Genomic DNA, 27013 nt, shown 5'->3' on the forward strand with positions numbered 1-27013 from the left:
AGGGGGGGGGGGGCTCGAAACTTGACGTTGGCTCTTGTACTGGTTGCGGTTGTGCAGAGGCCATCAAGGAGAGCTGGCGTGCAATTTCCTCGCGCACGAACACCTTCAGTTCTGCCATCGACGCTGACTGTCAGAAATGGCCTTCAAGCCAGTGAGGTGTTTGTCGCACGATGTAGGGCGACGGGTCAATGACCGCTGCCTGCGTAGCTCCTCATAACTTTGGCACAGTGTAATTATCTCTGCCACAGTGCGAGGACTTTTGGCAAGCAGCATGTTGAAGGCATCGTCTTCTATGCCTTTCATAAAATTCCTGATCTTATCATAAGACTCCGACATGATCGCGTTGACTTTCTTGCATAAGTCCAGGATGTCTTTGATGTAACTTGTGATTCACCTACTTGCTGAGCTCGTTCCTGCAAACGCTGTTCGGCGCACAGCTTACGAACAGCAGGACGACCAAAAGCATCCAGAAAAGACGTCTTGAAGTCTTACCACTTCGGAAAATCTGTTTCATGGTTGTTGCACCATAAGCTGGCCACACCCATGAGGTAGAAGAGCACGTTGCTGAGCTTAGCTGCTTCGTCCCATTATTGTGGGCGTTTACCCATTCGTAGGTTGTAAGCCAATCCTCAACATTGGTGTCATCCGCACCTGTGAAGATAGCAGGGTCCCTGTGGCAAGGCACACCCGAGCATGGTGCCGGTGCAGGGGGAGGCACTTGTTGGGACGCTTCTTCAGGCATGGTTGAGGGCACAGTGCGGGATCAAAGTTCCATGTTGCAGGTTTTGAGGGCGCAGTACCTCCACCAATTGTAAAGAGTTTATTAAAGCTCGGGGCAGCACAGCGGCGCCAGTCAAACGAGAAGGGGCTTTCAAGCACGAGTGCCGTTGCCGAGCAAAAGCACTGGACCCACTAGCGTCTGGGCCCACTAGAGTCGGACTCACTAGCGTCTCTCTTCGCTACAATATGTATTATATATATGGAGAAGACAAATTGCTCAGAACTATTTCTTTCTTAATCATAGTCACCTACACACATGCATGGTAGGTGTGTTTGAAGACACACACCTGTTTGCGGGCTCGCACACTTGGAAGAAGACAACATATATGAACTATACTTTTTTTTTTCTTGGGCATTGTGGTTGTTTTTTTTATGCTTCCAGGTTTTATTGTAAGATACCTGGTTCATACAGATCACTGCAGATGGTGATTAAATTCTAATGTGAATATTTGTAATGTGATAGTTTCTCAATAATGCAGAGAACTGATGACTGTTATGTAATTTGTGCTACATAACCATTCATATATAAATGGATAGGTTATGCAGCATGGCCATATGTACTATATATATATAAATTGAAAAATAAGAGCCATGAGTTGTTCCCAATTGTTCCCTCCCAGTAACTGACCTGCCAATACATTGCTGTCTCCAGTGCCTTCAGATACGTCCCAAGCGGTGTCGATGTGGAGCACGAGAAAAAGAGGTCCCATGTAGCCGGGAGTACACTTGTGAAACAAAGTGCAAAAGGCTTAGGGATTGCCGAAGACACCCATGCAGTCGAAAGGCAAGTGCATTAGTCTTTTATTTTAAAATTTTACCTTGTGAGAAATGCAAATCCCTGAACCATCCCTTTTTCTTTTCATGTTGCCATAAAATTTAAGTGCCGTCCCCAAGTTGGTGCACTTGCTTCTGTGCGCTTTATCTCTGGAGTCCAAGCTGTAGTGTTCAAGCTGTTTGTCCAGGCCACAGCTTCTTCACTTTGCTTGTTGGGAGCAAGCCATGTTAGTCAACTTGTGTTAAGTCATACAATCAACAGCTTGTGGGTTTTGGATAGTTTATGGCAATCCATAGTTTATTTTTGGCGTGAAAAAGATAGAACACAAGTGTAAGCCATGTAGTCATTGAAACCCTGCCATAAATGATTAGGACGTTAGGTGGCAGTTGTTTGATCACTGGTGTTGCAGGCGAATGTGTGGGCATGGCAGGCTGTAATGGTTGTGAGAATGGTGCCTGCCTGAGGTGCCCTGACCGTTTTCGGTGGCCTTTCAACCTCTGCAAGTTGTGGTGTCCACTTGGTTGTTTCCCTGGTTTTCCGTGGCAAAAGTGCTTGTATGGTAGAGTAAGCACCTGCTAGCACCTCTTGCTCTCACAATGCTTGCACCCCCCCCCCCCCCCCCCCCCGTTGTTTCTTTCATTATGACTTGTTCGGAGATCTTGCGCTTCATGAACTAAGGTCCTCTTTTTTGGAACATACTGTATTTACTCACATAATGAACTCACTTTCTTTCCCGAAAAACATGCACAAAGTTTGGGGGAGCGTTCATTATGTGGGGTAAAATTTTGAATAATTTTTTTTCTGTGGCTACCTCCGTGAACCATCGATTGCAATGCAAATGCATAAACAGCTGCTCAAAGTAAGGATAGTTTTATCGGCCGTATAAACTTGAAAACATTTGCTAACTATGAAAATAACAAGCATGGTGTCAGTGCGCACAGGCAAACATGAACACATCATGTTTGCTAACTATGAAAATAACAAGCATGGTGTCAGCGCGCACAGGCAAACATGAACACATCACACTGGATGACCACGGACGCTCGCTGTCAAAACGTTGGGGTGAGAAAGCGTGGCAGCAACAGCGAGCGAAGTGACCTTCGTGCTGCATATCGCTTCAACGCAAACTGAGCGGTGAGAACGGAGCATGCACAAAGGTATAAGCAACCGTTGCACTGCTAGACTCAGCCCCCGACGCAGATCGCTTTCAATATGTGGCGCGTGCGGCCGCACTATGCGCAGTTGCTGCGTCGCCCCCCTCCCCCCGGCGCCATGCGCACTACGCATTTCCTCCCTGCTTTCCTCCCTCGAATGCGTAAGATTGAGGCGCGATCATCAGCGCCGACGGCAAAAATGCGCCTGGAGTGTCCATATAATTGCTACCGCATTAAAAGTAGGAGACACACAATATGATTCGGTGTCCGATACGGCGTCCGATACAACCGTACACGTTGGACGCCATATCAGACGCCAAATCGTACCGTGTATCTGCTACTTCACGGCAGCAAGTTCAGGGTGCGTTCATTATGTGAGGAACCCGCCGTAGTTGCTCAGTGGCTATGGTGTTGGGCTGCTGAGCACGAGGTCGTGGGATCGAATCCCGTCCACGGCGGCCGCATTTCGATGGGGGCGAAATGCGAAAACACCCGTGTACTTAGATTTAGGTGCACGTTAAAGAATCCCAGGTGGTCCAAATTTCCGGAGTCCCCGACTACGGCGTGCCTCATAATCAGATCGTGGTTTTGGCACGTAAAACCCCAGAATTTTTCATTATGTGAGGAAAAGAAAAAAAACAACTTCTTGATTGGAATTGGAAAAGTTGGGGGTGCATTCATTACATGCGTGCGTTCATTGTGCGAGTAAATACAGTACATTTTTCATCATTACCTTATTGACGTGAAATTAAACGCTCTACAATTCTAAGCACTTCATTACCTTTTTATGGCTGCACTTGTGCGAAAATAAATTAAATTTGATCAGTGTGAACACAATTTCATTCTAGCAGCCTCTCCTTGTTTGAGGTTATGAAAGTTGGACAGAAAGGGGGGGGGGGGGGGTTATTTTTTAGTTCATTAACAAGCTGAAGAGTGTGAAGCCACAAAGATGCAGTGACACTGCCATCATGTGGCAGTGTAATGCAGGCAAGAAGAAGTATAAGCTAACCCTTTTGGTGTGTGTTTTCTTGGAAGGCGAGATTAGATTAATAGACAGTGCCAAGTTCTAAAAAGTTTCTCTGCAAAAGTTACCCGAAGTGTCCAACAGTGAAGTAGAGAGGTGTCGACATGGTTCATTGGTTCCCTTTGCCTACACTGGACCATTTTGTTTAGGCATGCAGCTTGCCTGTACAATATTTTGTGTAAGTATAGGAGACAACTGTACTAGCACATGGACATGTTGTTGGTACACCATATTTGTGGGAATGATGACAGCTGCTGTTGCTAATTGATAAAAAATGCAACATAAAAGTAAACCTAATGTTAGGAAAACCGTATTTGGAGAAGGGGTGAGTTACCCTCACTGTTTTTGGCCTTTCAGTGCTGCGATGGCAGGTGTCCCCCTTGTGAGCAACCCTGTGGACGCTCCTTGGCTTGCAAGAATCATCGTTGCTCGAGTTGCTGTCATATGGGTGAGATTCTTTATTATAACAGTATTGGCCTACTTACTCATTCCTTCCCCCAAGGCGAGCAATAATCAACAATTCTGCGCCACACAGTTACCTAGGAAAACAGCTTCTGGATGTTGCTTTTCTAAGCTATTGGATCTCGCAAACCACCAGGAAAAAATTCCAAGCATTCATTTCTTCAGTGATACAGATTATATCAGCATCATGCAGCATGCTGAAGTGTGATTACGAAAGTGTTTAGAAGTGCAAATGCTGCATACTTGTGCATCCAATGTGCCAATGCAATAAAAAATGCTACCATGTAGCAACAGCAGAGAGTCATGGCAATAACTGTCTTGACATGCAAGAGTGGCCTTGGCAGCTCTGTGAAAGGAGTTTTGTCTGAGGAGGAATCATTTAAAAAAAAGTGTCATCTTTGGGCCAATGCCGATCAACAGCCAAACTATACCTTGTTTTCTTCACTTGTTTTCAGTAGTAATAAACTTCTTTTGCTGCATACACGTAAGAGAGTGCTATAAGAAGTTATTTCACAGTAGTTTGCTCACACCATATGAGGGTCTTTTGGTAATGGAATTGACTTGTGTGTAATACGACTGTGCTTATACAGTGTAGCCCACTTATAACGAACCCACTTATAGTAAATAGCGGTTATAACGAAGTGATCTTGATTTCCCGTTCTAATTTCCACATTTTCAATGCCTTTTCGGTCCAGTTTTAACGAAGTAAATAAACGCAACTCAGCAGATATAGCGAAGCATTTTTTTTTTTCGAGAAAAACAGAAAGTCCTTCCATCAAACATGTTTTTGAGCTTTCGCATGAATCAACAAGGCCAAAAAACTACCAATTCTTGGCTCCTTGCGAAAGCTTGCTTCAACGCATCACACAGCTGGTGCTGCCAGGTCAGTCTCTAAACCAAGCGAGCACTTCCTCCTCTTTTTTTTCCATTTCAGGCAAGCCGGCCGCCAGGTACATGAGCTGGATTAATGCCCTGGCGGTCCGCCTGCCGCCGCTTGTGTTGCTTCTCCATCCTTCTCGCACGGCGCTCGGGAACTTGATCATGAGAAGAACCCAGAACCTCGATAACGCGCACAGAACCCGTAGCAATTAAGTCAACCAGCGCACTTCGCATGGCCATAACATGGAATCCGATTTTGACGGCAGTTTTTCCGGAAAAAAAAGTACATAAGTCGGTGTTGCACCGTTCTATAAGACGCACCGATGAAAAATTCAGAAAAAAAAATGCGTCTTATACATTGGAAAATACGGTACCTGAGTTTCGAACCGGACATTTGCGCTCAGTTGGACAGTGTTGAGGCCGCTGTTCTGAAACGCGAAACACGTGCAGTGGACCCTCGACCACTTTTTTCAGAGGGCGTAAATAAAATTTTCTGCTTGGTCTACTTGATGCTTGATTTTTTTTTAGAGTCCAGATATAGCGAAGTAATTTCTGATTCCCGCCAACTTCGTTATAACCGGGCTACACTGTAGTACTAAAATATTTACAGTTAGTCATCCTAGGCTATAAAAAAGTAATGGTTATACCAAGTTTTCCTATAATGAGGTTTTACTGTATTATGACACAGATGGCTCACAGATGTACCTCTTTTGTATGTGAAAGAAAGGGGCTTAAATTTGAAGGGATGGAGATATTAAACAGGCACACTTGGGCACATATGTGCTGCATTTATGAGTGCACTAAAGAATAGTGGTAAGTGGAGTGCACTTGCCCATTTTATGTTAATTTACGTCCATCCTAGTACAACTAGGCGCTAGCTATATGCTCATATGCAGTCATGTCATCAGCACTGTTATGCACTTACAAAATAGAATCCTCCCTATTTGCCAGGCGGCACATAACTGGAATGAATACTAAAGCATGTTTCCTAAAATTTCTAGGCATACTTGCATTGCCATGCCTTGCCAAGTTCACCTAAACTCTGAATAAAGTTTACTCCCTTTAGGGTGTATCTTTGTCCCCCCAAAAATCTTTTTGGCTTGAGTTTCCTTTTTTTGAAAACTCTGTGCTCGCTACTTTCCGGTTAGGAATGCAATGTCACGCTGATAACATGCTTGCCATTAGTGACCTGGAACTACTGGACACACAGCATTAAAGACAGGGAAGGCAAGCGAGATGACGATTATTGTTTAGGCACAAGATAAGCTCCAAAGAGTGCAAACTTTTTTTATAGTGTAGTCAAGTAAAAGTTGTCTAGGCAAACTCTCTATTCTGAAAACTCTGGCTTACCTTTCCTTTATAGCAGTAATAGCCACGACTGAGTGAGTGTGTTGTTGCAAAAACCCTGGTCTTACTGCATTCTTTGGCATGTGGAACTTAGCACAGAAATGTGTATGGCATGCAATGTTGCTGGCCCTCTGGGTTCTAGGTCCCTGCTATCCATGCAACGCGAAGGTTGAACTAACTTGTCGATGCAAGGCCACCAAGGTAGCTGTGCCTTGTGGACGGGAGCGAATGACCAAGGCACCTGCCTGCCATCAGCCCTGCAGGTCAGTTAGAATTTTATTTTTGCTTGTCTTTAGATTTTAATTTAAACAACTGCTAAGGAAAAAACAATTTCACATGTCAAAGGTGTTGGATTCAGCCTCTTCATCCCTCTCTCAGACACACCTTTGTATGGAGATGCAACTTGTTTCATACAATGGCAGAAAAATAAATAAAATAAAGGAAGTGACTGCCTGTAATTGGAACCCACTGTTAGTGAAGACACTGTGGTTTTGTGTTGACGTGCAAAAGCACACATGTTCAGTGGATTACAGCATGGAAAAAAAGAAGAGAGAACATTGAGGGCGCATTCGTGCAGAGGTGAGTCATTGTCATTCATGGCCCGACAGGTGCACACTGCATACCTGCCCTCAAAAGCTTTCAGAAAGCACATGGTATGTGTAGAAAGGCTCAACTAGTTCACTGCCCATGTGTCGAGCTTGGAGTTGAAGTGCATTTCGTAAAGGCTTAAGCTCAGGATCAGAGTGCATTCGTCATTTGCAAGCTCAATGCTTAAAGGGATACTAAAAGGAAATACTAAGTCAACTTGGGCTGTTAAAATACCATTCCACAAACCTCGAAGCGCTTGTTTTGAGACAAAAGAAGACTTGCTTAGGTTAAGAGAAAATTGTGTCTGAAGGGTCCGCATACCTTTAGCACAATTCAAATCGCCCGTGCCCAAGCGGGAAATGGTGATGTTGTGTACACCATCACTGCCCTTCACTGCTGTCGGTGAGAAAAGTGGTGCCTGACAGATGGCGCTACGGTTCTTTGCACAAAATGCAGAAGCACGGCCATAGAGAAACCGAGCGAAGACAGAGCTTTGGCTTTGCCGCCGGCAGCTGTTATTGGTCAAGTATTCTAGGGACCATAGCCAAGTCGCGTGGACTATTCGGGTATCCTGCGACATCACCTAAACGTGGCATTCTCTGCTACTTGCAGTTTGTGTGAGTTTCGCGAGCCAGTAAAACTAGCGCAGCACTACGCGATATCGAAACTACTGAAATACAAAAGTGCGGGCGGTGCAGAGTAGAGCGAAAACAAAATGTTGTTTCGACCACCCGCATCATTGTGAAGGGTAACATCAAGGAGTTGGATTTATAAAAATCAAGTAGAACTGGAGAAGTAGCATTTTCTTCCATCTTAAAATGCAATTCAATTTTCTTTTTATTACAAGTGGTTGAGTACTAGTGACAGAATTGTGAAGAGTACCTACGTCGTCGGTCTAGTACTTGCATGAATGTCCCAGGGGAGTCTCAAATCGTGTCCCACATTTACCTAAATTTCTCGATTCCTAAAGCTCTGTTTGCAATAATATTGATGCCTTAGACATTCTCGATCTATCGCTTTAGCTTGACTTAATATTTACTTTTAGTGTCCTTTTAAGCTGTGAAATAGTTCAGCTCTTTTGTAGGTACTGTGCTAAAAAAAAAAACTGAGCAGTTGTTCACATGCAGACACAAAAAAAAATTCCTAGTAATAATTCTATAAGGTGGAGTTTTTATACAAAATAGCTGTACTCTTTTTGCATGAAAATTAAAAGTGTGAAATTTTTAGCGACCATTTTATTATTTAATAACCACTGGGGCTTAGCCACGGTTGTCTGCCCACAAGGTAGGACTAAACAATTTCAGACCATAAGATATATGGCCTGAAATTGTTCAGTACGAACTGACTAGCCCAGCAACACATACTACTGAGATATAACTGCCTGTCCATTAGATAAGACTGAAAAAAAAAAAAAACATTTTTATAGTGTTGTGACTTGCAATATAGTCGTGTTTTGCTCTAAATAGCTGAATTTTACTGCTACTTGTTTCATGTTGACACTAGAGCTCATGCTACACCACGTGATTTGTCTTTTGAAAATGGATTCTCTGTGATTGTAGCAGCATGTGGCAGTCTTTCGTGCCACATGCAAGAAAGAAAATTGCATTTGAACTGGAAGACATTTCAAGAGATTTGACAGCGGCTTATCTTTCTGTATTACTATTTCCTTATGATGGAAAGCATGATTTGCTTAAGTGCATTTGTACTGTTATGTATTTGGTTGTGTATTCCTATTGATGTTCTTTTAAAATTGAAGTTGATGTGAGTTAGATAGTATTTTATGGTTTCTTTTTTTTTTTGTATATTTCTTTAGGGTGTCCCAGCTAACGTTAACCAAGCTCTTCAATGAAAAAAAAAAAAAGCAAACATTGTGCAAGATATAATTTTGAGACCTATGGTGTTCGGTTGTTATAACTCTGGCGACCGAACATTGTAGGTCTTATAATTGTATCTTGCACTGTGTTTTTTAAATATTTTTTTTTTCTTTTTTTGTTGAACAGCTTGGCTAATGTTAGCTGGGACACACGGTATATAACCTGCATTATTTATTCTACCTATTCTTGTCAGTATTTGCTGCAGCTTAAAGTGATGCTATTAATAAACCTATACTTTCTTTGAATACACAATGAATACGCACATTTTGTATGCAACATTTTGTTAGTTTTACATGTGTGCGTGTGGCCAACTGCTGATAGAGGAAACAGACCTAATAAAGTTGAAAGGTGGCTTTTTGTCTGCACATTGTATGGTTATAAAACAAAGTTTAAAGTTCAGTTAATAGTTTCATCACTCAAGTCCTTTCTCCTGGAAAGGAACCCACGCTAACGTCTTTGTTTGTGCGTGCCGTCTTCAGCATCCCTCCAGAATGCAACCATGAGAAGCGAGACCCACATTCCTGTCATGATGGTCGTTGCCCGCCTTGCACCCAGAAGTGCAACCGCACGCTAAAGTGTGGCCACATATGCAAAGCTCGCTGCCATTCGGCTGTCTGGACCAAAATTGTACCCAAGCAGGTTTGTTCTATTGCAATTGTTATTCGGGGAATGTGCATGAAGTATCCTAATCCATGCATTATGTTTGAAAACAACTTTTTTTTTTTTTTTCTGAAAGTGTGTTTTTTTTTTTCAAAGCATGCGCGGATGCATGTGGTTATAGCTGCTGCATAATTCGGGTAACTATATCCTGCAAAAGTATAAAGTTATGAGTTGTTTTCATGCAGTTTATCTGGAAGAGATCTTGTCACCAAGCTTGAAATCAGCATAGCAGTACTCGCATGCTCACTTGTTTAGGAAGGCTACACCTTCTTCTTCTTCTTTCTGGGGTTTTACATGCCAAAACCAGTTTTGATTATGGGGCACGCCGTAGTGGAGGGCTCCGGAATAATTTTGACCACCTGGGGTTCTTTAACGTGCACTACAACGCAAGCACACGGGCGTTTTTGCATTTCGCCTCCATCGAAATGCAGCCGCCGCGGCCGGGAATCGATCCCGCGATCTCGTGCTCAGCAGCGCAACACCTTAGCTGACTGAGCCACCCCGGCGGGTGAAGCCTACACCCAGTTGTTCATATGGATGTACAGTCGAACCTCGATATAGTGAACACGAATTAACAAAGTAAATATAAAATTTCATTTGTCATGCTTTATTTCATTGAGATATTATAGTGATATTATGAAACCTAACATGTGGGATTTGACAGATTATAAAGTTTCGAAACTGGTATCATTTATAGCAAAGCAAATTTTGTTTGCATGCAGCTCAAAATATTTATTTTGGTAGCACAAATGTCATATACTGTCACCAACCGATTTTTCGTGTGGCTGATTTTTTGGAGCTGCATGACTATTCAGACTTCCTTGTGCATTTTCACCTACCTCTAGAACCAATGTATAACACCAGTTGAAATGATGGATACTGCCACATGGTTTTTTGGACATAATCAGTGTAGGACATAATCTGTGTGCAGGATGCTGCAAACACGGCAGCCGTGAACAAAGTTGCTGCCACGTCGGCTCAGCATCGAAGTGAAACTTTGTGTGCCGACTCTTGTTGAAATGGCGCTGGTTAGGCATAGTGGCCTTGGCACTTTGGCTGTGACAAGTTTGCTTACAGCCAATGGAGCTACTGGCCTTGTGGGAAGCCTGCCGTCAATATGTTCATACTGATAGACTTCATCGGCGATTTAGTGTGAGCTTACGTGCACATGCTAGACTGGTGGCTTTAGTAGCGGAGTTCAAGTTTACGTGTGGCCCCTTTGGTGTCCAAAAAATCAGTCTGTGGCTGTACTCACTAAGGGCAATTTGAAATGGCACATTATGGATGCATGGACATGTTTTAGCCAGTGGTTTGGCTTGGTTGGACCGCAGCTAATGGGCCGTTGCTGTATGATCACAGGGATCACACGGCAGCATGTTAGTGACGGTGTGAAGCGCATTTCTCTAATTTGTTGTTCCCCTGCTACATATCAGCATGGCAAGCTGCTGACAAGCCATCAAAACTTGCAGAAAACCCCTTGCTGGTCCATTGGAGACAGCACACTTGCATTTCTTTCGCCTACGCCTGGTCGTGCTTTTTCTTTTTTTCTTTTCTTGTTCCTCAATATTAGCGTGTGTGCTTATAATGGATATGGGATAGAACAAAGGTATTTGTGTGTCGGACGCAACATTGTTATAACATCGTTCAACTTTATATCAAAATACATATATGTATTGTCAGCTCTGGTTTGCTTCACAAATATTTTGGGTAAGATTGCACCACTAAGGTGAATGGGTCTTTACATCTAGAGTCAAACCCGGTTATAACGAACAGCGTGATTCAACGTTATTTGTTCGATATATGGAGTAGTTTGGCTTAACCGAACCCGCTTATAATGAGCTTGAGCAGCAAATTCGTTATACGCGATCTTGTGAACAGTGAAGCGAAAACATGCTAACAAATAAAACCATGCCACTCGTCGTGAATAATTACTTCAAAAGCAATTTATTGCACAGAAAAGTGGCAAATCACTGCAGTAGGCAGTGATTTTTTCCTGTACACTTCGTTTAGCTTTATCAATGAAGGTTGTATTTTCGACACGCGACATCATTTCAATGAACTCCAGTCCGCTTCCCTGTATCCCCGAGCAGTATCGTTGCAGCATGTCGGCAGCAGAAAGGACTTCATGTAACGTCAGTAGAGGGCGATCGTCTTCCGGCGGTGGCTCCTCGGCTGCACCAGGCGTCAGCAACAATGTCCGAGTCCAGCGGGCTCGCCGTCACAGCTAAGTCGTCGTCAGCCATAAAAAAATCCTCGAAGGCAACATATTCTGGCACAGCATCTGGAACGTCGGCGAGCTCTTCCCATAGCATGGCAAACTCACTGTTGTCTTGCACTGACCGGGCGGTGCAGCTGCTTGGTGACTGTAGGAGACTACCCAGAGCCGGCGGAGGAGCACGTTTGCGGCTGTTTGGTGACAGATCGTGCACGCTCAAAGTTCGATATATCCAATGTCTGGTTCGTTATAAAAAATACATTTTATGTGCATAATGATAGGATAACTTGGAGTATTCGATATAGAGCATATTTCGCTCTGTCCGAGTTCGTTATATTCGGGTTTGACTGTAGCAGCCTTCTCTGCTAGCTTTGGTGCAATATGCTGTTGTGGCATGTTATGTACATGCGTGGAAAGCTTCATGTGCAAAGATGGGAAATATGCAGGGGGAAAAAAAAAGTGCTAGTTAAACCTTCATATAACGAAGTCAATGAAATCGGCACCTCACTTCATTATATTGAAATTTTGTTAAAGAAATTAAACCTTTTATAAAAGAAAAGTACAGTCTTCGGCGGATTTTTCTTGCCGGGAAGGTGCTGTAAAAGTTTCTTAATTACCGGGCAGTTGAAAAAAAATGCGCTACAATGACAAAAAAGTCAGTTTCGCCCAAAAGGTGAAGCATTAATAGCAACAGTAAAGTATTAGACAACTACACGAAGTAAAGTTAGTAATTTTATCGGCCATATAAATTGCGATAAACATTCTTATATTAATTGAATAAGAAAGCATGGTGTAACACGCAAACAGGCAAACATGAACAGATCTCACTCGTTGACCGCGAACACTCGCTGTCACGATGCTGGCATGATGGAGAGCGCAAACAGATAGGAGCTAATGCATCCACTGGCTCTCTACAACGCGTCTCTGAAACTTGAGATTACATGACTTCCAGCACTGGGCATGTGTAATGACGGTGCACATGTGTGGTCCATGTATGTGCAGCCACAACTACGCTTTATCACATTATCCCCAATGTTTGGATCTCTTCTACACACTCAACATGTTTATCACCATCATTACCTTTCTCAGTGCTCTAGAATATCTAACCGTTATCATTAATGACCCTTTTTTTTCAGTGTAACCCCTGTTAGCACCTCCATATAACTTGCACGCTTATGCATAAAGTGACATGACATTGTCTATGAGGGCTATTGCTTCAATTTCAAACAATGCTTTCCAGAATAAAAGGATGAATGCACCCAGCATTCCCCGCATCCTTCGCCTTCCTAGAAAGTTTCATGTTACATGACATTGCAAGCATGTATGTTAACTAGGAGGTGTTGAGCCCGTTCAGTGCCTCCTCCTCCTTTGGTCATCATTGTTGTTTTTTGTGCTACTAGTATTTAATTTACTTGTGATCGTATATCGACACTGCAAATGTTGTCCCAATTCTTCTGTATTTTTTATTCTACTTCTTGCAGAAATCTTGCATAAGTGCTTTGGGTATGTGTTTTGTGCATCCGTGTTTATAGCATGTACAGTCTCCTGCATTTTTTACTATATAGCATGAGCACACTGTGATATAGGCGTGCGTCGTCCTGAAGGGAACAGCTTTGCAGATGATGCTTGCACTGCAGAGTGCTTTGTGGACCTGTGCTTGTTGCTCTGGTATTGCTGATTTTCATCATTGTAAGGCACTGCAATAGCGTGTGGTTGGCGCTCGCGCAATATAGTTAAAACTGCGGTAGGCTGTACGAGGTTACATGAAGTACTTGTTTTGGTTTTCTCAAGTTTATTTCTAATTAGGCAAAGTATCTTTGATACATTGAGTGTAGGATGTATATAAAGTGTTCATGCTTTCTTGCCTAATGTAAAATGGCCGAGACCCATGTCAAGCTTTTTTTTTTCTGCTTTATTTTTGTTTGTCTCACTCCTTTCGTCAGGCTGTACTGAGGGAAAATAAATATTATATTGAAAGATTATTTGACAAGAGCTTTAGTTCAGGTGAACGTTGTGGTGTGGAGTCTCTAGACACCGGCTGTGAGCAAGTTGTACAACCAGCCAATTTTTTTAAGGGGCAACGTGTTGGACCATGGGAACCTTTGGCTGCAATTCGAATGGAATTGGTCTCTCAACCCTGCCCGCCGTGTCCTGTGCCCATGCAACTGGCCTGCCGTGGCAAACATTCCGTAAGAACTGCTTTTATTCTGCAAATAGTGTTCTGGTCGTACTTCTCGCATTGAGACAAGTTTAGCGCTTTAGCGTTTCAGTTCTTCAGATTATGCAAGTTGATTTCAGCCAGTGGCTCTTGCAGCAACACTACAGTAAGCCGAGTATGCAGGCAGTGAAATGCAGCACTGAATATAGCTTTAAATGTTATTTGCAACATTCTTGGTGCTCAAAATTTCTAGTTGGCCAGCTTCACTACTTAGACTATGGGTACTGGCTCCCATGTATTGCTTAAAGGAGTACGTCCAAAAAAATTTTCTGTTCTGCTTCTTTTTAATTACAGTAGGCTTCCGTTAATACGACTCAGCTTGATTTGATTTTTCAGTTAATTCGATCTCACCTGAAAGTCCGGGACAGTGCTCATGCATTTCTATGGGCCCAATTTTTCGTTATTTTGATTCTAAAATTGTCCTTCACCAGATAATTCGAACTTTCCTAGTCAGCACCCATGTGCCTGACCCCTATGGTGACCCCAATAGCGGTTATTTAGTGGCAGTGTCTGTATCGTGGAGCTTAAGGGACACACGTCATCTCCCACCAAAATTCCTATTTTCGGCCAGCCCTAGGAGGATTTTCAAGCAATAACAGTAGCTCACAATGTCTGATTATGCTATTTATCCGGTCCTAACCAGCACCTTTTTTTTTCTTTTTCCCAAGAAAATTTGGCCGAAAATTGCCTGTGCGATGCAATCGTAATACATAACCAAAACTGCCTTTGCAGTGTGTGTATGCTTTACCGCATAACACATATGTACTGCGGCAAAGTTGACTTCAGAAAATCGGTCGCCATTGTGCAGCACATTTTTCTTGCTAAGAAAACGAGTGTGCGTTAGATTTATACTTTGTTTAGGAGCTTTAATGGTCATTTCTACGTTAGTTTTCTACTTTGGGCATATAGAAAGTGAGTGCGCGGCTGACTCGGGGGCATGTTAGACTCTTGCAATTACTGCCAAGTGAATCAGCGGTGTGTTGACATTTCTTATGCGTCTTGTTTAATTCGGCCCACCGAATAATTTGATCAATTTTATCCATACCGCAGGGTCGAATTAATGGAAGTTGACTGCATTAGGTAGCTGTCGACTCCATAATTACGACTCGAGATCGCCTCAAATATTTAATTACAGCGCCTTTTAAACAACCCATTCAAAGCAAGCGTCAAGTACAGGACAGCTTTGGACAGGAAAAAGGAGACAATACGTCGCCAAAAGTGGAGGTGGCGATCACATGTATCACGAACAACTTAAGAGCTCGCCAGTCAGCCCGTGTGATGTTTGAAGGCCATGCAGTGACTGCGTCATCAGAAGCTGTAAAATATGCCCTATCAATTGTGCTGTTTTCTTAAATGCAGGACACGCTCTCCCCTTGAGCAAAGTATTGTTCCTATTCAACAGCTTAGCTTTTACCATTGCGGAAACCTGCACACCCCTACCACTGCTGTACTTGACTGCGCTTTCCTTTCCTTGGAGCCCATTTCTTTATTTCAAACATACTAATATGTTATCTGCTCGGTGCATTATAGGACCTGTCCAACTGGACTTCTACTTCTTGATATCATTCAGAATGTCACCAACACCTGCACGCCCTCCAATCCATACTGCTGTCTTCCTGTCTCTTAATGTTAGTATTAGGCATAATTATGCCTATTATTTTACCTTGTCAAGTGCTAAATGAAAACACACTACGGCTGCAGGACGGCCATAGTGTGTGTGTGTACACCCCAGTAGTATCTGGTATCACGAGATTAGCACAAGTTTCGGTGGCGTGATGAGTCTCCTTTTTCACTCCTGAAGCTGTGCTGCTCCTTGGGCGCATTTTCAAATGGTGGCATAAAATGTAACATTAATTATGACTTTTGCAATTTTGGGGAATTGAGGCTGCATAGCGTAATTACTGTGCCAAGGGCTTTCCAATAAAGCAATAAAAACAAGACAAAAATTTCCTGTCAGTACTTCTTTAACCTCTGCCCTGCTGACATTTGCAAACTGTATTGGAAGGATGCATAGGCATGACTAGCTATCAACATACGAGAGTGACATTTGCCAAACACTGATGACTGAACTTATCTGATAAATGAGCAGTATTAACAAATAATCTCATAATTGAGAATTGTTGTAGTATCTCATTTTGGGGAGGCAGGATAATTGTTAATTTAGTTTTATTGATAATGTAACTGAGCTTGCTATTATATATCTGTTGTATCTGTGTTAAAAAAGAGCTATAAGTTGTTGAAAATTAATCAAATTAATGCATTCGTGCATTTTTCATTGCATTAGTGCATTCATTATTATATTTTGGGGGTTTATTTAATTAACGCAAAAGCTTTCATTCATGCAGATTAGCACATTCCCTTGTTCAGAGCTGCGGCCATACTCGTGCGGGAAGCCCTGTGGTCGATCCTTGACCTGTGGTAACCACACTTGCACCATGGAGTGCCATGAAGTCGAAGGAGCACCCAATGATTCACAGGTATGATGGAGAGAGAGCATCGAAAATGTGATGGTAATGGTTATTATTAGCACATTTGACTGGTCACTTTCGAGCGCTCTTGCTGTGTGGTTTACATTCGGCTGGTCAGAATCAAGCACTCAAAACACTTTCATCTGGTTTATTCAAAGGGCTGCGCTCCAGCTCAAAGCGCTTAGAGGGGCTCTCACCTTCAAAATGGGAGCGTGACCTAGATTCTACAGAATATCCTGATCACATAGCTCATCCCATTGCTCTGGGAGAAGCCAAACATTCGGCTCGATTTGGCTTTCTCTGGCTCCAATTTGAGAAGGTCTCACATCTCTGTGAACCAAGTTGGAGCGCAGTAGGAACCAGTCAAATGTACCATAAATGTGATTGCCTTTATGATGGGTTAATAATTCCAATTAAATTTATTTTCACAATTTTATTAATAAATACGGTTGTTGAAAGTGCATTTGTATCCCTAGAGATCACTAGGTCGGATCCAGTGTTTTAGTTCGCTCTATACAGTGGAATCTAGTTGATACGATTCTGCATAGTACGTTTTTCGGGATAATACGTTTTTTCCCTTATATTCGATTTTGTTCTCACGTACGATTATTTTCGGATAATACTGTTTTCGGATGATACGTTTTATTTTCCTATTCCCGTGAAGATCGTATCAATGAGATTCCACTGTAAATTTATTCTCTCCATTGCTGCTGTGTGCGCCATAGCCTTAACTCCTTAACTTTTTCCTTACCAGGACTATAGAAATCAATCAATTTGATTGACATTTGTTATACATGCTGTTCAACATATCCGTTTGAATTCTTTTACTATCAGCACCATGCACTGCCTGAAATGATGAATGAACTTTAGCTATTCATTAGATTTGACAATTTTTAGCAGATTGAGGAGTCTGGGAAAATAAAACTTTGGCCAGAGGTATATAGTCGAAACTAGCCTCCAGTGCCCCTAGCACTTCCTCAATGAAACGATAAAAGATTTGAGCTTTGGTCGACTCGGCAACCTAATTTTTAAATGACAGCGGCAGTGAAGACAGAATCTTCTATTGGGTTGCCTAATATTACAACCTGACGTCTAGGCTGTTTTAACGATGCCTCAAACAACGGTAGATGTCCAACAGTGCGTGTTATTTTGATAATTGTTTTTGACTAATACCGTAAATTGTTAAACTGTGCAAAGAAGACGGGACGGGAACAGAAACGTAGGCGCACACACAAAGCGCAGTACAATACCAAGTGCAACTTTATTTTTCTAACCATGGGGGTTGCTTTTATCCATCAGTGTTTCGACAACGTATGTACAAATTATTACAAGCAATCCTTCCCGACCGTGTGTGGTTTTCACTCGCGCAAGAGCACTGCAGTTGGTTTCAGGTTGACCTTTGACTGAACCTTGACTTAGCAGTCTAATCTCTTGCATTTTGAATACCACCCATGGTAGTGCCCTTATTCATTGCTGTAAAATATTGTGCAACACTCGACATTAATCTACAGTACTCTACAGTAACTGAACAAAGCACGTGGAGGCTTCAGCGCCAGTTGAACGTGCACTAGATCAGCTTGCATGCACAGAAAGGCTGATTTAATGCAATAATCAAATACGGTGGAATCTCCTTAATACGATTCTGCATAATACGTTTTTCAGGATACATTTTTTGTTCTTTTCCCGGCCATTGTCTTATAGGACCAATGTATTTCGTATAATACGATTTTTGGATGATACATTTTATTTTCTGTTTCCCATGAAGATCGTATCAACGAGATTCCACTGTATGAGGAGGCTTCTGCATGATCCCTAACCTGACAGCCATTGCTTCGCAAGCCTAGAATTTGCAGTAAAAAAAAAATGAACCACATGCCTGCTGCAATGAGTAAAAACAAATGCTCCCTGCACAACAGGAACTTTCCTGTTTTCACATTTGCTAAGCTACTGCTTTCCTGCTTAGCATGGGCATCATGGCTAGTAGTGACACCAACAAATCTGCACAATAATTCTTTTTGCGTGACTTACAAAAGTTCGAAATTAGGAGCCAGGAGCATATTTCATATTTTTCAGATATCTTTACTCTCATTACTAATTATAGCACATTAGCAAAAAACACTAAATTAATACTTTCATTCATGTTTCTTGAGGTTCTTCTTTGAAGTTTTAACAAAGAATTCTCAAACTGTCTGAGCAATTCACTGATTCAAAGCACCAGTGATCAGGCTATAATATTATGTATCATGGTATATGTTGCAACTACTATGTCTTGAACTAAAACATTAATATGTCAAAGCACCAAACATGAGCCCATTTCTAGTGGTAAGGAAAGAGTTAAGGGCTCTTTCTTTTTCTTCTCGAAAACCAGTACCAAAATGGCAAAATTTTTAATGACATGAAATGCTTCAAAACATGCTTGGAACACAAAAAATATATCTGGAAACCTTGTACGGCAAATAATAATTAGTTATTTACTATTATGAACTGCCACTCCTTGAAACTTTCATGGAAAAGATTGTTTGGATTGCAGTGTTCCTCAACTAATACTGTGCTAACTACTGAGAACTACCAGTGGTATTATAGCGCTCAAAACATGGCACCCCGAATCGCCCTTTCTCACCCCACATATTCCAGATCCTGGTTTCCTTGCAGATGTTTTTCCCGATGCTGCCCCATTTCAGGTAGCAGACGACACAACGGCGCGTCCGTGTCGGGCACACTAGCTGCCAAATTGTGTGAAAAATCTCAGTGAAAGTGCAGATGATACAACAGTTACTACCATCTATGTTGTGAAAGTAAAATCACCCTTTGATGGCCTCTTTTCATCATAAGCTATTGAGAAAGTGGTGAAATACTCATGACGAGGAGAGCTTTTCTTGAGCCAAAAAGTGGCAGTTGCTCGTGACGAGCTGAGGTCATCAAGAACCCTCGAGGGGTTAAAGGGCCATTAAAACGTAAACATTGAATCAATATACAGTTCATTTTCGTTAATTTGACCCTGACAGAACCACCAAAATTTATTGAATTATCCGGCAGGTCGAATCAAACAAGATGCATAAAAAAAACGTCGGAACACACATTTCATTCACTTTGTAGTATTTGCCCGATTCTAACAAGCCCCCGAATCAAATGCACGCCCGTTCTCTATGGGTCCAAAGGGGAAAACTAAGATAGAAATTACATTAAAGCTCCTAAACAAAATAGAAATCTAATGCGCACCCAATTCTTTAGCAGAAACATAGTGCGAGGGTTTAATATGTGTTGCACACTGCGGCCGGTTTCCGGCCGCAGTGTCTTCGCCGCAATACAGTCGTCTTATGTGGACAGGTTACAAACGCTGCAAACACGGTTTTGATTTTGTATCCAGTTGCACCGTGCAAGCAGTTTATAGCACAATGATCTTGGAAAAAAAAAAAGAAAAGGAGGCATGCATTTGAATTCGGTAAATGCTGTAATCAGACATTGTGAGCTACGGTTATTGCTTGAAAATATTTCTAGGGCAGGCCGAAAATGGGCATTTTCGACGAGAGATGACGTGTGTTCAACACATTCACTGCTCCGCTGAGACGTGCTGCCACTAAAGGGGTTGCTATTGGGGTCACCCTAGGGGTCAGGCGCTTGCATGCTGACTGGTGAAGCTCGTATTATCTGGCGAATGTCAATTTTAGGATTGAAATAACGAAAACTTGGGTCCATAGAAATGTATGGGCGCTGGCTGGGATCTTTGGTCGAGATCGAATTGAACGTAAAATATAATTAGCTGGAGTCGAATTAATGAAAGTGTACTGTATATCGTTTGGTTACCCTTCTAGTGACCTTGCAATGTTAGTTTTATACCAACAGAAAATTATGACTGAAGGTACGATACAGTTTTCTGCAATTCAAATCACCTATGACAGCAGGCACCTGCACTGGCTATCTCGATGGTCAGGGCCAGGCTACCTGCTTTGAGTCAAGAGGCGGCCACAGAGAGGGTGGCACACTTCCATGACAAGTCCTGAAAGAGTGTTGTGAATATGTCTAACCTTGTCTGTAGAGATCACAGTAAAATTGTCCAAACTTTGTATTCTTTCACTTTCAAATGTGACATTATTGCTTTTCTATTATTACTGTAGTCAGGGACAAGTCCGGAATGCCGCAGTGGCTCTTTCTAAAAAGTGTGATGCACCTGCCGTTCGACCTCCATGAAGTAGCTTGCTTATATTTCAATCCAGTTAAATTGTATTTGACCTAAAGTGTACAATGTAATTACAAGATCTGTTTGTACCCATAGTCAAAGGCTAGTAATGGGTAATAAGTCTGATACTTCGGTTAGCTGGTTGAAATGCATATTAGAATGGCATGCCAAAGCATACACGCAGCATAGAAAAGGGCCACGAAATATGCCACTGATTCAGCGCTGTGTTTTGTGGTCTTCCTTCTGTGTGTTGCGCATCTGCTTTGTGCTGCCATTCTAATATACTAGTAATGGGTCCACATAAAAGTGCAATAGCACATGCAAGTATTGATTCTTGTACACAGATTGACACTGATCATGAGCAAGTTTTGCTCTCTGCTCACACTGTTTATCTTGAGCAAAAAGACAAGAGAAAGAAAAAAAATTGATGGCATAGAACATTAGACTGCAATCTAAGAACAGTGTGTGAACAGATGCAGCTGGCAATTTTATTTGACAGACCACATACTAGAAAACTGCATACAGAGTTCAATGCCATGGACACAAAGAGAGGTGCCCCAGAACCTCGGAAGTGTTAGAACCGAGAATCAACAAGTTTTGCTTTGAATCGTGTTTTATTAAGAGTCTTGTCAACATGAACTTAGTGCTTTGAGTTAGTGAAAATATTGTGGCAAATGTAGAGCAATGTGAAGTTTTTCTTCTTTTCTTCAATTTAAAACAGGCTGGAAACAACTGCAGCACATGTGACGAAGGTTGCCAGAAGTTGCGCCCACCTGGCTGCAGCCATCCGTGTAATAAACCGTGCCATCCAGGAGACTGCGCTCCATGCACCCAGTGAGTTTGCTAGGTTGTGCATAGATCTCTGGGCCTGATTAACCTTTTAATGTGCAGAAAGTTCTTTTAAATCAGAAACCAGATTATATTTGAAAACAATGGTACAAGAAAAATAAAATATCACAGTTTCGTCATAATGGCAAAGAAATGAATCCAATAGCAACATTTTAGAATATTAGACCAAGTGTAAGACTTGTAGCTGTAGTAGTAGCAGTATGAATTGAAGTAAATTTAGGCTAAGTAAGAACGAGCTGTTGAGCTAGGGGTCCTCTGCTTGAATCCTGCCATCGGACAATTTCATTTATGTTAATTAAAGGGGCCGTGAACCACCCCTTGGTCTTGGTGAGAAAACGGACTCCGCGAATAGCATACAAATTTTGCAGTCGTGCACTGTGCGTGGAGCTCGCAAGCAAAGCGTGAAGTCGGATTTCTCTCAAACGCTCTTTTTTTAAAAGAAGCCTGCTCCTCACTCTTTTGTGGACGCTTTATTTCGTAATATAGCAGATAGCCATATGCGGCTGCCATTGTCCAATAGCTGACATCAATCAAGAAGGGTGTTAGGATCATGTGTACTTCTTCCTACTGTTGCTGTGTATATATATTTATTGACGCAGTTTAATAAACAGGCTAAAGTAAGCTAAAATCTGCTTTTGAATTTCGGTAATAATTACGTACTTCCGGAAGAAGCCACTATCGTTTCCTCACGCTCGGCCGTGGCCGCCTGCGTAGCACCTGAACATCGGCCACCCTGGTTATCGGTGTCGTAGCCGTTGGGTCTCCCTAATGTCGACTACTTTTCAAACTCCAACCTCCAACCACACGAAACTTAAGGTCAGACCACACGTACGCTTGCCAGCATGCACTCACTCCTGGCCGCTCCTGGTTAGACGCCTTGGCAGACTTCGCTTTGTAATGAGCTATTGATAGCGCTTCAAAATGCGCAAGTTCGATGTGGCTACTATCTGTTGGTCAAGTTGGTGCAGGACAAAGCTGGTCTGCACCATGCAGCATAGCTAGACAAGAGCATATGAGCATGAGCGCACACTCTAGCCCTGTCCGTGCACACTGCAAACACTGCAGTTGCATGTAGGTGCAGTCTGCTACATAGTTAGACACCGCAGCTGCCGCAGGGTGCCGCAACGAGTTCACTAACTGAGCACACTGTGGCTCGCTGAGGACAATCGTGTTTGGCTAAAGCCCCTGAAACGAAGTTTGAGGGCCATTACGTTGGCACGTCGTAGGGTGCCAAAATCGGAATTAGTAGCGTCTACATGAACATCCAAAATCAAATTTCAACTGCTAGCCACAGTGACGTTCAGTAGGCGGAGTGTTGTGGGCACACCCCACTCCCCATAGCCTTTGCAGTGCAAATCATTGAAGAAGGAGCGGAACCACCGCAAACGGTATGTTTGATTGCCAATAACTCCGCTTCTGCTGAACACATTGAAGCAATTTTTGCAGCAAAGTATTTCTGAAATAGTCTAATTTAACTTCAAATGCATTTCTCGACTTCTATAAAATGTGGTTCAGGTCCCCTTTAAAGCCAACGTCTTTCTTAGTGACTTCACCACCACTTTTTCGTATCGCGTATGTTTCAAACCTTGTTCCTGGGCCAATCCCGGGGGTAGGCACAGCCGCGCCAATAAAATACATCATTTTCAGGTTTAAAGCTCTGTTAATGTTTCGCACATTTAATATTTAAGTCAGAGAAGATTGAAGATAAAAGGCATGCGCTGTTGGTGTTTTGTTTCATGACATTTGTTTGTGGGCTACCATTCTCAAGATTCTCAGCAATAATTTGTGAAGAATGTAAGACCTGGTATGAGCAACTTTAGTAATAGAATGATGTGGCAATATAACCCGCTTATACCGCATTTCATATAGCATACATATACCAAAATATACAGATGTATGTATATATACCTCACGGTGACACCGACAGCAAAAATTCTAGGAGTGTCCATATAATTGCTATTGCAAAAACAACAACAACAAAAAAAGAAAGCAGCTTCATTTTTTGAACAGTTCAAGATACCAATTTGAAGCAGTGAAGACATGTAAGCAAACATGTTCTTGCTTCTGATACTGCTTTTCTTGAACTATGTTTGACTCTGTGTGTAGCCTGCGCTTGAGTGCACGAATATTGCAGCGCAAACACAATCTACGCAGCTTGTTATATGGTGGGGAAAATAAGAAGCAGAGGGACAAGCATTTGTCCCATTGTTATTTTTTTTCCCTCATCCTAGTCACCTTTTGCAGAGTTTTACATTATGTATTTACATTGATTTATCCAGCTTTGTTTTGCTGAATGCAGGCCAGACGTGCATGTTGCAAGAAAATTCATCTTGCTGATTCCATGCTTTATGACAAATGGGCAGCCAGAAAACGAGTACTCACTATGAATATCAAACTGACAGCGTTAAGATAGAACTTGGACAAAAGATCTCTTTTGTTCGAGTTCTATACTCGCACTGTTTGTTTAAGTCATGTCCAACCAGCTACTCCAAGCCTGCGTCGTGCTTCACTATGAAAAGCCATTATCCCCAAGGTGACCAGATAAACTTTGGCGAGAGCTCCAATAGTCTTCTTGAAGCTGACTCAAATAGGCAGCACAGCTTGTCTAAAAATAGTTCAAAACAAATGTGTGAAGAGATTTGTGTTAAGTGGGAAAAATTTGTGTTATTGTGTGAAGAAACAAATGTTGTGTGAGAGCATGTTAAAAAATCCACTTCATTTGAGTCAGAAATACACTTTATATGTATCATATTTAGACATAGAGTTGAAATAGTCAAAGCTGGCCGCCATCACAGGCTACAGTGCCCCTTCATGCTAAGTAATGCATGCGATGTTTTCAATATTCTCTTGTTACAAGGGAGTGTACCAACGAACACTACCTGGAGAGTTTACCAGACGAAAATTTTTACGAAGACAAGAATATGTACAGTCAAGAGCAAAAGTCTAGAGACCACAACATCAGCGAGAAATTTAAATTTCTTTTAGCGCAGTCGTGCAACATGAAATTGTCTTAGTGCATGACAATGGTTGAACTAACACATGTAGGCTGTACTTCTTGATTTCAGCTTTCATGCCTTGGCTCTGAGAAAAAAAATATTTCTTTTACAGCACCTGTTGTACCTAGATATTTGCATGCAACTGTATGAGTATCTTCTGAGATGACCAAATAGGAATAAAAAAATGTCAAAAAGCCCGAATAATCAGCAGCAAGCTACTGGATAATTTAACAACCAGCTCGGTGAAAACAAAGCCAAATCAACTTGTAGTAAGAGCAGCTGTGTCCTTATTTTGTGACGGTCCGGTTATTTTATATTTTTAGCTTTTGCATTGATTGGCTGATCTCGAAGGTCTCGTTTGGCTGATCCCGGTATATTACCAGTGGCATCTGAGCCATTGACAAAAGTATCATTACCAACTACAGCCCCTGGTAATTCTGACCATCATGTCTGAAGGCATCAATTGTAGTGCACTATTTTATTAAAGGCGTTTTTGTGACTGCAGGTACGTAAAGATGAAGTGTCACTGTGGGCTAAACCCTGTCTACGTGCCCTGCCACCAGTGGACAGTGGAGTCCAGGGACCAGCAGGATGAACTGCAGAGCTGCAAGAACAGGTGCTGTAAACAGGTGGGTGGCTGCAAATGCAAGCTGTTGTGCTGCTCTGGTGGCAGTTACAATGTATGCTTCTACCCTAATCACTTATTTCCATGACTCAAACAGTCCAGATGCACTAACAACAGTGTACTATTTCTATTGCCCAAGAGAAAAGTGACCAAGAGTGGTCATGAAAATTTGCATTCCCTGGAAACTGTGCCCATGGCTGTGCAACATTTGTACTGGTGCATGTACAAGCAAACATCGTTATAACAGAATCTCATTTTATACAAAAATACCTGCATTATACCTGGTATTTGTTATGAGCAAACACAGTGACATTGGTGGAAAGAGATATCGCCATTGGGTCTATGCGAAGGAAACAAGTGTGATGCTTCTGACAGGTCAGCAAGAGGTATCCTGTTGATTTTAGTGGCCCGGCGGTGGCTTGCCATGGCAATTAAATGGCATGTGAACAATGCAAAATTACTAACGTGTTTCACGACGTCGTTGATATGCATCCATGCAGTTGGTATGATCGCATGGGTTTGGCATGTTGGCTAGCTGCTTCAACCCAGCCAAGCCAAGCCAAGCTGCTGGTCAAAACACATACATGCTTCCCATTCAGAATGAAAATTTGTTTACACCTAATGCTCGATTGTCATCAGTCTCGGACTGATGCAGGATGGAAAGATGTTAAACATGTTCACTGCCAGTGGAACCTTTGGCGTATTTTTAGTTGCTAACAATTATTGAAAAAATAATTTGATAATGTCACACTGAAAGGCAGACCAGGTATTTGTGTTTATAGCATTCCTAAGGAACTAGTACATCTTTCCCTCCCCACACAAATTGCGCCAGATTGGGTAGATTTGGCTAGACTGCACAGGATTGAGGGGTAGATCAGCTATGCGCTGTGCGATACTCTGTAAGCATTGACATGTAAAGGTGTGTTCTTGTGGCCTACGTGGCAGGAATTGAATCCACTGAGCACAAGGTTGTAAATTCGATTCCGATCACCGTGGCTGCTTTCTGATGGGGGACAAATGCAAAAACTCTTGTGTATTTAGATTAGGTGTGTGTTAAGAAACGTCGGGTGGTCTCAATTAATTTGGAGCTCCCCACTACGCTGTCGCTCATAACCCATGTGTTGCTTTGGGGCTTTAAACACAAAGCTTTTTGACCTAGCATCCATTTCCAATGTGTATTTTGGAAAAAATAAAATGATTTGATTTGATTTCATATAAGATCTTTTTTACAATTTTGTTTTCTTCTCACTATTGCTGTCTCTCTCCTGCTTTCAGCTGGGGTGTGGTCATAGGTGTCCCCTGAACTGCCATCCAGGCACATGCGCCCCTCGTAGCCAGTGCCGCAAGAAGGTCACGTTGCGCTGTCCTTGCAAGTTTCGCAAAGTAGAGGGACCCTGCTGCGAACTCGAGAGTAGTCTTGACTGCAGTAGTGAATGCCGTTCAGAGTACAGGTCAGTAGCAGCGTCTTGTGTGCACACGTGAAACTGTACTGTCTCACCAGAGTCATGCATGTGGTCACAGCGACAGGTTGCTGGCAGCATATCAGAAGTAAGGCCAGAAGAATCGCTGATTTACTGCTCACTGCTCATTCCTTCACACAACACCAGCTAGACTGGGGGATCACAGATCGATTAGCAGTACACAGTGTGCATAAGTGCGAGTACGAATGAGACCCTTTTCATGGTTTTCATGCCTAGTTGGCTAGTGCAATCTGTAACCTTGACTGTACCGCATGGATTCGGCGATATGCGAGTACAGAACAATTTCTCATTTGTACAAAAGCCATTCACACCAGATGTGTCGTTCTTGAATAATACTACTACTTGAAAAAAATTTAATGGGCAGAAGAAACACTCGTTAACTTGACGTTAATGAAAAATCGGTTAAGTTGAAGTTTTTTTTCTGGCCCTGGTGCAAGCCCA

At 42.4% G+C, this 27013-nt stretch overlaps 1 protein-coding gene across 1 annotated transcript in view; it reads left to right on the plus strand.

The window, feature by feature from the left end:
• LOC119449479 (NF-X1-type zinc finger protein NFXL1) overlaps positions 1–27013 on the plus strand; it is a 47773-nt gene that overhangs the window by 17413 nt on the left and 3347 nt on the right. The window contains exons 10-18 of the mRNA XM_037712661.2: positions 1433–1564; positions 4091–4181; positions 6564–6684; positions 9363–9522; positions 13834–13947; positions 16322–16453; positions 21343–21455; positions 24972–25095; positions 26367–26542. Coding sequence (XP_037568589.2) covers positions 1433–1564; positions 4091–4181; positions 6564–6684; positions 9363–9522; positions 13834–13947; positions 16322–16453; positions 21343–21455; positions 24972–25095; positions 26367–26542 — 1163 coding nt within the window. The remainder of the gene's footprint in view (positions 1–1432; positions 1565–4090; positions 4182–6563; positions 6685–9362; positions 9523–13833; positions 13948–16321; positions 16454–21342; positions 21456–24971; positions 25096–26366; positions 26543–27013) is intronic.

This window comes from Dermacentor silvarum, chromosome 4 (genome assembly GCF_013339745.2).
Source record: "Dermacentor silvarum isolate Dsil-2018 chromosome 4, BIME_Dsil_1.4, whole genome shotgun sequence".
In the NCBI taxonomy this organism is placed as follows: domain Eukaryota; kingdom Metazoa; phylum Arthropoda; class Arachnida; order Ixodida; family Ixodidae; genus Dermacentor; species Dermacentor silvarum.